The following is a 12,858-nucleotide window of genomic DNA, read 5'->3' on the forward strand; positions in this document are numbered from 1 at the left end:
CAAGGGCTTTATGATATTTCTGTTAGTTATTTTTCCTTCAAAATTGTTAGAAATTTCATTCTGCTGCCTCTGGCTGGATTAACTCCAAATTCAAAGTTTGGATTGGTGGATATGTGCTCTATATGAAAAGAATATTCGGATCATTTCACCAGAATCTAAACGCTGAATTAATTTTTTTAAATATCCTGTATGCAATGTACACAGTTAGCTATCCTGTGTTATATCTGATTATTATAGATATCGTAGATTATTAGAATTTTGTTTACTAATCTTCACATTATGTTCACTAACACTGAATTGTGAAAAAATATATACTGCTATAAACATAATTAAACAGGACCCTTATAGTAGCCAATAGATTAACTAAATCTGTTAACGTCTAAAGGCATAAATTTAGAAAAAATGCAATATCATTTGTATCAGTATTATGTTTTAATAAATTACTATTTTGTAGTGAAATATTAGTTTCTTGTCAAAATAATAACAGTTAATTAAAATTTAAACAAATTATTGCGCTGGTAGCCTTGTTTTGATGAATCAGTCTATCTAAATACTACATATCCAACTAGTGAGAGTAGTTGTCATAGTTCTGAAATATCATTTACTAATTTCTTTATAAAGGTGCATGTTCAACAGCTAATGAATTATATTAAAAAAAATTATTTTAATTGATCTGACTTAAATTTAAAGCTAACATATATCAGAAAATAAACTTAATGGAAATTTTAATATCAGTTGATCAATAAAATTATTTCAAGCAGATCTACAAATTCAAATGTGGTAGCATGAATCTATGGTTACTGAAAAGCATATACTTTTGATATTATATTTATAAATTATCTCTAACTTTTTTGTCTTTATAACAAGTTTTGAAAAAAATCTTTATTTTTTAATGAATACATGACTTAATTTATGAATAAATTATAGATATTTTCACTGTGACCTTCAATTAAATACGATAACTATGTACTTCTTATTTAGTTATTGTATATTTTTGAATTAAGCACAGATATACCTTTTTGTGTGTATGTGTGTGTGTGTATATATATACATATATATATATATATATATATATATACATATATATATATATATCAAATTTCAAGGTCATTACAACATGAATTATTTGTATATTTTTTTTTTAGAAATATAATTATACACCTTTATTCTAGTAATTCTACTTTTTGCATTCATTATTCTGAAACAACTTTTTGTTTTTGCTGAAAATGATAGTATTTATTGTTAATTCGTTTGGTACAAAATATGTTAATTTTACTGAAGTAGCAATACAGGTTTTTTTAGCTTGTGATAGTAGTAAATGTATCCATTATTTAAATAAGTTTTCCTGTTTTTGTCTTTTGTTTTATAGTGTGATGTGTATCATTTTATTTTTTTTATATAAAGCCTCTTAATGTTTTAATGTAAATTTATTTTGTTTATTTTTTTAGTATTGTGATACTTATTCTATTTCTAGAAATGAAAAGTCCCCATTCTGTTGGTTTAATGAAAAAACAGGCAAATATCTTGACCTTTTTTCTTTGCATTGCAAAGTCTCAATAATGATTTATTTTATTTAGTATTGATGTTGGTAACAAAATGAGTTAAACAATCTGTGAGAATCATATAACATATTACCTTTTTTATGATATATGAAAAAATTGTTTTGTAAGTTTTTTTAATCATCTCTCTTTTTCTAAAATGATATATGTTTAATTAGATTTAAATTACAAAAATTAAGTGCCTCAACTTTAGCAAATAGGCACCTCAGCCTATATTTTGGCATTTTATGTAATCCTTAGAAAGGGAATGTAATTTCTTGGCCATCTTATTTTTTCTACCTACTTTGGAAATGGCTATTTCATTGGCTCTTATAATTCCACCCTTGCAGACTGTAGACAGAGCCAGTTTGGGAATTGATTCATTTTCTATGTCATCTATTCTAGGTAGAAAGATTTAAGAATTATAATAGGAAATAGGGTAGAGGAAGGAGACAATTTTTCAGCAGAGTTACTGAATGTTTATTGGGAGATCAGGTCAGGTCCACTAATTTATGTGAAAATAAACTGGACAAAATGATAAAAATAATAGAATTTCCATCTGCTCGGTTCATTATACTCGTCATTCTAGTCTAGCATGGAAAATTGAAAACAATCAAATGTGTGCTTGCAATTGTTTTCTACTTGATGTTTTGTAATTGTAATAAGATGATTTAATTCACTATTTTTATTATGTTTGTTACTACTTGTTCATATTACCATGAAGTAAATACTTGGATTAAAAGTTTGTTTTGTGTGCAAAATCAATTTTACTCTACTTTATGATAATGTTATGTATTCACTGCGTTGAGTGAATACATTGTGTATTGTGATACCTACTAAACTGACAGCATTCCATCATACCAAGCACCTGGTTACTGTAAAAGAAGTTTCCAAAATAGTACTGTGCTATATTGAAGTAAAGTTATGTTATGGTAAAGGTTTGCATAAGCCTTTACCATAACATTTACATAAACTGTTATAACAATTTTTTTTAAATATTCAACATAAAATGTGTAAAAGTAACATTCAGGATTGTTAAGTGTGAGTAGAAGTATATCTATAATAGAATATTAATATTTTATTATAAAATAACACTTGTATTCAAATTATAGAAATAAATTATTTTTAATTTGAAGAGAACACAGTGGTGTGTCAATGACACTACTCGCATAAAACAGGATTACTGATGTCATGCACACATATCTACCTATTTGATCGATGCTTGATCCTTTAAATGATGTGTATTTTAAGACAATACTCCCATCAGAATCTGATGCTTAACAGCAGTAAGTAGAAAGAAAAAAGAACTAAATTTCAGCAGTTGATAGTTTTGCCAATTGTAATTGTGGCAATGGTTTTAGGTGGGTATAGTATCCATTTCATACCATCTCTTTTTTTCTGTATTTCTTTGAAATGTTTTACTGAAGGTTACTGCAGTAAATATTAAACATAGATGCAATTCCTTTATCATTGGCTTTTAGAAAAAGAATTGTATTGAGAAATAAGAAAAGTTGAATTATATCTACTTAATAATTAATGCTGGAAATAAAGCTTGAAAATGGTAACTTTTTACTTACTTCTTTCTCTATATCTATCTAGCTCAGTCTATCAGTGTTAAACCAAACTAATAGTTTTTTATATAATTTGTGTGCAATTTGAAAAATTATTTTCACATTATTCTGTTCCAAAATAAAGTATTCTTTTTATATTCTAAGCATGCATTTGATGAAACCAAAAGAGATACATTATTAAAAAAATGATAATTATTTGGTATATTTATATTTACATTTTTTTATATGTTACTGTAGGCACAGAAACTAGATTTCTGGTTGTTTTTAATTTAGGTTTTTAGAAAGATTTAGTAGACATCCTTTGAAAATGATTAATACAGTTTGAAAATATGTTTGTATATTCTTTTATTTGTTTTAAGTAATTTTACTTCTCTAGTAGCATCAAACTTAGTCAGTGAGGTCTGTTGTTTGCAAAGGTACAAGTGAAAGTCATTTCAGTAACCATTTTTTAACTATATATGCCATGAAATATAACGATTAATTCTGCAGAATAAGAATGTTTTTCTAAATTAGTACTTGCAATAGCATTGTTTTCAGATAATCTCTTTATATCAAGTTGTTAATATAATGTAGTTATTATTGTTGTTATTTTTTATTATTATGCTTTATAAATAACTTTGAATAACCTTATTATATCTTATTTATGACGTTATTCTCAACAGATATTTTTACATAGCATTGAAAAACTTCAAATATTGATTGAATAAGCTATTGTATATGTAACTTATAAAACATATTTAGATTGGATTTATTATTTTTTTAATTGGAGGAGTTGAAATATTTGTAAATCAATTACCTTAAAATTATTCCTTTCTGAAGGTACACAATTAACCTAGTACTGTTTCAACTGTTTGAAGCATTTTTGAAATCATCTGTGAAAATCGGAAAAAAAATTCCTTCATCACATTCAGTTTTATTGCTTCTACATCATAAAATATTTTTCATTTTAAGTGCGATATCTTATTTTCTGAAAAACAAAAAAGTCATGGGGCGTATGAGTTTGTAAATAAAATGGTGAACCTGTGGAGTACCATCTGCTGTGGATTACAAGTTGCAGTGTGTCGATAGACTTGTAATAATGAAGTACTACTTATCACTTACATGCATTGGTGATGTTTTATGACATAATTCATCTCCACAAACTTGAAAGTTGTATTCCTTTTTGATTTCTATCCTGTTGAAGTATCGATGCTAATAGATTCCATCATGATAAAAAAACGAGATAACCATAATTCTGAGATTGTACCTAAATCCTAGTTAAAGTATGAATACAAAATTACTAGTTCTAGAATCATCATTAGATACTAGACTGTAATGTTGATCCATCATTAGATATGAGCTGAAAAAAAACTTATTTACCTTAGACTCAATTGAGTAGGTCAACTGAATTGCAGGCCTCTTTTTGATTATCCAAGAACAACTGTGACACAAACTTGGATGAGTTGAAACATACAAGGTCTGTAAATAAAGTAGTGAGACTAGTTTTTTTGGCAGCCAAAGTGTCAACACTGTAAAGTTAGTAGTAAACATATGGTTATACGAACAGCTGATTGATATTAGGTATTAATATTTTTAGTCTATTGTTGCCATGTGAGACGTAAACAAACTTTTTGTGAAATGAGTTTTTGTTGTGCATTACAAAAATGAGTGATGCTAATTATGAGCAACATTGTGCAATCAAGTTTTGTGTTAAACCAGGTGAGAATGCTACTGAAATTCTTTCAAAATTGAAAAGAGCGTATGGAGATGACGCTCTGTCACAAGCCCAAGTTTTTAGGTTGTTTAAAGCACTTTCAGATGGCCGGGAATCAGTTGTGGATGATCCATGCTCTGGAAGACTCTTATTGTCAAAAAGTGATGACAGTGTTGAGCATATCAGAGACTTGATACGATATGACCAGCGATTAACTGTCAGAATAATTGCAGAACAATTGAGTTTGAACCATATCACTGTCCATCAAATTTTTGACAAACAAATTGGACATGAAAAAAGTTTGTGCAAAATTGATCCCAAAAACCTCACTGTTGAACAGAAAAACAACAGGGTGGAAGTGTGCTGCAATCTTCTAGGGTGAATTGAAACTGATCCTGATTTTATAAAAAATGTTATTACTGGTGATGGATATTTGAGTACGACCCAGAAACAGAACGCCAGAGCAAGGAGAGGCACGCTTCAAACTCACCACGTACCAAAAAAGCAAAAATGAGCAAATCAAAACCATGCTATTTTTTTTCTTTGATAGTAATGGTGTTGTCCATAAGTTGTTTTTGCCTACAGGACAGACTGTAAATCAATATGTTTACCAAGAAATTCTTGAAAGACTGCAGAAAAGAGTTGCTCGCATGAAGCCAGCCATCAAAGATAACTGGATGCTACATCATGACATTGACCTTGTCACACTGTACTCCCAATTAATGAGTTTTTGGCAAAGAAAAACATTCCTGTAGTTCCTCAACCACCTTATTCACCTGACTTGAGTCCCTGTGACTTTTTTCTATTCCCAACTTTAAAAAAACACCTCAAAGGACACCATCTTGGAACAATAGAAAACATTTTAAAAAATGTAACTGACCATCTGAAGGCTATTCTAGTTTCTGAGTTCCAACACTGCTACGAAGAGTGGAAAAACCATTTTAAGTGTTGTGCAACTTCCCAAGGGAACTATTTCGAAGGTGATAGAGTCCATGTATAACTGGATTGTAAATAAAATGTTTTTATGAACCAACCTCATTACTTTATTTACAGACCTCTTATCTCAGGTTCAACTTTTTCATATGAATCAGTAGAACTGGCCTGTGGCATATTTCAGTTCAGATAACTCATGAATAGCAATTAAGCAATTTTCAACACAGCTTCATGAACAGGTTCTTTATTTTTTTAATTCTTGCTGGTTTTGGACCTTCCAAATCATTTGTTCCCCTGATAACTTTTAAAAATATTATTATCACCAAAAAACTTGAATATTACTTACAGAATCCTTCACATAAACTATCTGTAATATTAAGAAAGTTCTTTTCATATTTTTAAGAAAACCTGATGTAAGTTTGTAGCTTACTTTTTTCTAAAATGACAAAAATGAAAAACAGGCATGTACAAGCTTAAAAACAGAACACCCCTGCAAGTAAACCAGACAAGCAGCAGGAACATAATACACAGGATTTATGTGGTAGAATGTCTGCATATGCTGAGCTTGTTTCCGGTCACGTTGTTCACATTGAAATATATATATATATATACATACACCAATTGAACCATTCAACCTCCAGAAAACACAATATTGTAGCAGATATGATCTTACTAATAAATATTTTCTAATATTGCTATATACGTGGTAATATATCTGCCAAAGAATATTAATTTTAAACCTGCTTCAAAATTGAAAAATTTTAGTTCATTTTTTGAGGACACTTCACATTATTAATATTAATCACTTATTTACAATTTTCATTCTTTTGTTAAACTTCTGGTTTCTGTTAAATTGCAGATATACTTAATTGTGCAAAGCATTTAGTTTCATTGCTTTGGAGGTATTTTTTAGTTATACATCTATCTCTGGTTGAGGTCGTAAAACTTAAAACTATTAAAGTTTAAAAACTGTGCTTTGTAGAAATTTGATTTTTTTTTACAGTCTGTCATTTAGTTTAGTGCTACATTTCTTTTCTTCAAACGATCTACTACTCTCAAGATGTGTTTTGATTATTTAGGAATAATTATTCTATGTATTATATTTATCTTAAGCCACTGCACTCATAATAGCTTTTTTCACGCTCATCATCTGTCAAAGTACAATAAGAAATTTTTCAAGTTAATAAAGCTCTATGAATGTTTTCAGGTTATCCATATGGAATCACAAGTTACACCGAGAAAAAACAAAAATCAAAACTGTTACAGTATGGTTTTTTTCACTTTTTTATTCTATTTTGACTGTTATTACTGTATTATTTGTTATTTCTTGACTGATTATTATGATAACATAATAAAAGTAATACAATTTTATGTTCATTGAACCTATAATAATCAGTTTATTTGTTTTGTAGTTATTTATAATGCTTGTTTTGATATTGATGAATTACGTACATGTACTGTATGGGGTGTCTTAAATTTGTAACATCAAATTATACCCTTCAATTACTTTGGTTTTTACCAAATTTATTTTTAAGCATAATTTGTGAGTGCAAGGCAAAAATTAAAGATTGGCCTTAACTGACGTTAAATTGACGTTAACTTTGATTAATTATTATTATTATTAATTGGGAAAATTAAAAAATAAACTTATTCAAGTCTTAAAAGTTTTCTTATTTTATCGATACATTTCATTTGAATTTTGAAAAAAAAATTTTGTAGATGGATAACCAGTAATTGAAAAAATATATTATTTTGTGATTTTTTGTTCACGCCAGCCACAGCCAATATGTAGAATTATTAATTTTTAAATGACAGATTGAACAGATATATTTAATATAATGTTATAAAAAACTATTATAATAATTTCAGTCTTTTGTGTGGCCATCTTAGTATCTGGTGCGGCTGTCCTTCATTCTGGCTTCAGCTGATGTTTTGCTGGCATATTAGTTAGACACATATTTACGATTAGGTTTGAATTTATATATATATGAGTTTTATTATATACATTAAAGAAAAAGAAGATAATGTAAAAAAATTATTAGCATACTTAAGAAAAATCCACCATATTTTAAAAATAACAGCTGAATATGAGCATAATGAAAAATTGTTATGTCTCACCTACATTAAAAAAATAAACAATAACTTACTTAAAAATATACTGTTAATCAGCATTAATTCAGAACAGCTCAAAGATTTCATATCTCATAAACTACTAGCTTTTAGAAGTATGTTCTACAGTTATTCACTGTATCCATATCACCTGAAGGACTTAACAATACAAAATATATGGTTCAGCATGCACATACTAATGTAAGAGTACACACACTGACCACTCCTATACTAAATAATTACAAAAATAAATAAAACTAAAATACATCGTACTAACATACAGAAATAAAGATAAAAAGAAATAGCTTGCAAATTTTTAAAAATCTTGATAAAATATATATCAAGATTATAATACATTGAGATATACAGTATTAGATAAAATGTATCAAGATATTTTATAAATATATAAAATATATTTATCTTGATAAAAATCTTGTCTTCAGAACAAAGCAAAACAAAACAAACAAAGATAAAATAATCATGAAGCAAATACAAAGCCCCTGGGGTATAAAATTGAGCTACTCTGACTGTACAATATTTTACATTCGATAAACAAGACACAGCTAAAAAAGATAAAATGAAAGCATAAAAGTATTCCATATATTAATAAAAGAGTTACACTTACTTAACAACCTCATAAATGAAAATCACAAATTTACCAGTATTAACAACCATGTCTTAGTCACATCCAAACCTTATGAAACATACAAACACATAAATTGCATTAAGACAGAAATAAAAATTAAAAAAAGAGCAGTAGCAATATACTAAATGAACAGACATGATACAGATATTTAACACAATATTTTTCAATCACATCCTAAGTATGTGTCTTCCTAACTCAAGAAAACAAACAGAAAATAACATCAGCTAACAGTAGAGTGGAAAACAGCCATGTGTATTTGATAATGGGTGTAAAAGTGGCTTAAAACATAATGATGTAAGTTTTTATGTTGTTATATTAATTTTAAATAAATTTGATTAAATATTACAAAATCTCTGTATGGTTTCTGGAATAAAATTATAGATGATTGCTAGTGTTTAATAAATCGGTGACAAGGTGAAGCTGATGGATTGTTTAACCAGATTTCATATGAATAAGTGATTTATGTGATCAATGTTAAACCAAAGCATTAAAAATTAATTACTAAAACTATTTGTTAAAATTTATTCTGTTGTACCTTCATCTCAAGGCATTTCATTAGTAGTTTAATTAGGGCTTCAGAACAAATACTATATGAAATGTAAAAGTCATTCCCTTATGTCTAAGAGTGATAATTTTCTTATTAGTTCTGTAATATTTTTGTACTTTGATTAAATATCAATTCTGAAGTTCTAAATTTCTTCATTTTACCCTTTCTTATTAACACTTGCCTAACCACCTTATTTTTTAGAGTTCTTATTTAACATATAAAATGTATATTTAAGTGGCAGATTTATATATTAGATGGTAGATAAAAACTTCATCAGTAAATATACAAACAGAATAAACATTGGGCGTAGTTAGTAAATAAGTGGATGACAATTCATAAACATCATATGCTAATGGCATCCTCGAATAAGTTAACATCTAAAAGGATGCATAGAAAAACTGTAAAAAATTGACAAAGTGAGTGGGGAAAAATACAAATTAGTACTACTTATAAAATATTACTACATACCAGATTATTGTACAATTACTTATGACAAATTTGATCGAGTCTTTGGTTTATTTTGAAACCAGTTTGGTATAGCAATCTGCCAAAATCATATCCAGTTTATCTTAAAATCATGTTCGTTTAGCGACATAAGTTTAAAATACTGAACATTTATTAAAAGAATGACTTTCATATTTTATTGACTTAATTTTAATAATTCTTACTCTTTTATGTACATAGTTAAAAAAAAATAAGTATGTCAGAAAACCATTTTGATTTATCCTTCATCTTATAAAGCAAAATTACTTCAACATAATGTTGTTCAAAGTTGGTTATTAATGCTGACCACAGATAGTGTATTTTGAAAATTTCTGAATGTTACTGTATTCAGTATGGAACTTGATTTTTGTACTAATTTACATAAAAAAAGAATGTCCTAAATGATTCAAATTTTTAGAATTTTTGTATGGGTATATCTTAACTTGTTACATGTACAAAAAGGTCCTCATTCAAGAAAAAAATGTGTGGGAATTGGGAAATAAGGTTACTTAAAAACATTCAGATTTGTTTTCAATAATAGATCTGCAAATACTTTTTTATCCTATTTATTATTTTAAAATTTTAAATAGTTCAGATTGCTGCTATGATCATAAGCGACAAAAAATGCCAACAGTCTTTTTTTTGTGCCATAGACTTCACCAGTTCTTTAACTTCGGTGTTCCACAGGAACCAGTTTATTAATCAGACTCCAATTTTTTTTATATGTTACCCTTACTTCACTCCCTGCTGTTTCTAGGATGCTACTATTTGAGATATTCCAGTTTTGTGGAATTATCAAGTTGTAATAGATGAAGTTACAATTTTAGGACAAAGTAAATGCTTTTGATTATTGCACAAGTAAAAACTAGTTATTCTTTAAACCAGTGATATTTTTGTGATTTTTTAACATGGATTAACAAAATTGTTCACTTTTGTTTTGCAATAAAATATATAATAATCTTTTCACTAACATTCTCCAAGGAAAAATTTAGAAATAATTATTTTGTATTTCATTGTTTCCTATACATCTCACTTCACTTAAGAAATATTCATCTATTTATTACAATTTTAAGCTTAAACTTTCTTAATTTTCTAGCTATTAATGAAATTATTATAGTTCAGCCTCATAATTTCTTCATGGTACCATATTTTCTTTAATTATTTGCTGTATTAATTTGATTATTTTCTCTCCAGAAACAATTCCTAACATAGTTATTAACTTCTAGAGTGTTTTTTTCACATTAGTTATATCATATTATGAATGGCAAATAACAATATAAAAAAGAACACAGTAGGTAATTCTTGGTTAGCTACTTTAGTAGTCTTAATAAATTGATAAATTTCTGAATTAGATTTAAAAAACAAGTATTTTTATTTGATTTCCATTTTTCAGTGTTTCATCAAGTTTAAAAGTACATATCCATCTGTATAATATATAATATATACCAGGTAGTCATTTGAAAAGTTACCACATTTATTATTTAACAGCTATCAGTCCCATTCTATTTCTGTTTGCAGGCAGGTATACCATTCTTGGAAAAATTAGTTTCAAAGGGATAATTAGTTTCAAAGGGATTAAAATTAGTTTCAAAGGGATGAAACCCATCCTTTCCGCTACACTTACTCCAACTCAAAGATCTTAAATAGCAGTATTAACATTTAATTACATTAATTGACAACCCCAAGATTATAATGAAATTTGGTGAAAAGAAAATTAAAATCTGCCAACCCCTTCGCTCAGTAGGTGTAAAAAACCGTTTGGGGAAGTACTTTTTTTAATTTCAGTCCAACAAAAATAACTATAAAATTACGTGATATTACTTCTTAAACCATTTGAAATAATCATAATCTGTGGATTAAAACTATGAAAATTATTTTTTAAATTGTCAACAGAAAATTTTGCCCTTAAATGTTTTCTAAATTTTCAAGGATTGAAAACTTATTTTTTTAAATGAGACAATGGGGCTTATGATACTCGTTGGAAGACCCTTTGAATGATAAGTAATTTGATACAAATAAAATAAAAATTGGTTCTCTGGTATTGAAGTTATGATTAAAAATTATTTTTTTTTAGGTTATGTTGACCCAAAACAGTAGGTCTGAAGTCTTGAATACTAGATCTTGGATACCAGTGTTCTTTGGTGGTTGGGTTTCAATTAACTATACATCTCAGAAATGGTCAAACTGAGATTGTACAAGACTACACTTCATTTACACTCATACATATCCTCGTTCATCCTCTGAAGTATTATCTGAAAGGTAATTACCGGAGGCTAAACAGGAAAAAGAAAGAAAGTAGGTCTGAGGTCATCTATTCTTCTTAAAAATATGGGTTTTAGATTTCTTCAGCATTGAAAAAATGTACCAGTAAACGCACTATTATAACATCAGTTAAACATATGAAAACCAACAATTAGGTTCCTACTTCTTTGCTGGCAACATGTTGAAAAATTTGATTATCTTGTTATAACAGATTATAATTTTCTGCCAATTGTTGAGATCTTAGTTTCTGTGGTAAATTTTTGGTAATTGTTTTCTTTTGTATGTAATTAGTGACAAAAAGTATTTATTGTATTTATTTCATCATCATGTTTTATTTAAATTGTTGTGTTCTTTAGTTAAAATTGGCATTTGGTTTGTGTTATTGTTCTACAATTTTGCCTTTTAGTTTTTGTCTTTAGTAAGTTTGTCTTGCTAAAATGACTTACAATCTGGAAGAAAGGACTGAACTAATTTTTACATACAGAGAACAAAATAAATGTGCTAGAACTGCCCAGATGTTTAATGAATGGCAACCAAATAAAAATGTTTTACACTCTTACATTGTAAAACTTGTAAAAAAATTCCTAGAAACGGGATCTGTCATGAATAAGAAACGCAGGGCAAAAGATGAATTAACTCTGGTTGAAAGCTTAGTAAATGTAGTAGCAAATCCTCAGAGCTCAATTCGTAAAATATCCCATGAAACTGGGGTTTCTTGTGGTTCTGTTTTCATTACATTAAAATGAAATAAGTTTTTCTGTATAATATTCAACTGCATCAAGAACTGAATGAAGATGATGCTGACAGAAGGATTGAATTCTGTGAAGAAATGATTCAATTAATAGATGCCAATCCAATGTTTATGAAAAATTATTAGTAGGGATGTAACTAAAGAAACTTTAATAAAACTAAGACGTGAAGTTCAACAAAGACTTATTATTGTTTACAGGAAAATAGGAATCATTTTGAACAATTGATTTAAAAATTGATACTTTTATTTTATTGAGGTAAAAAAATGTGTTTCATTTATTATTTCTTAAGGACTCATATTGTTAAAAACTTTGTTAACAAAATTA

At 27.7% G+C, this 12,858-nt stretch overlaps 1 protein-coding gene across 2 annotated transcripts in view; it reads left to right on the forward strand.

Annotated features, from left to right (window-relative positions):
• The window catches only part of LOC142323643 (trehalase-like), a 431,330-nt gene that overhangs the window by 390,503 nt on the left and 27,969 nt on the right, over positions 1-12,858 (forward strand). Inside the window, exon 8 of one of the 2 annotated variants that reach the window (XM_075363646.1) lies at positions 6,943-7,081. The exons of the other annotated variant lie outside the window; for it this stretch is intronic. Within the exon in view, the coding sequence (XP_075219761.1) occupies positions 6,943-7,066 (124 nt within the window). The 3' untranslated portion in view covers positions 7,067-7,081. Of the gene's footprint in view, positions 1-6,942; positions 7,082-12,858 lie in introns of those variants that run through there. 2 annotated transcript variants of the gene reach the window in all.

Source organism: Lycorma delicatula, chromosome 4 (assembly GCF_047948215.1).
Source record: "Lycorma delicatula isolate Av1 chromosome 4, ASM4794821v1, whole genome shotgun sequence".
In the NCBI taxonomy this organism is placed as follows: Eukaryota; Metazoa; Arthropoda; class Insecta; order Hemiptera; family Fulgoridae; genus Lycorma; species Lycorma delicatula.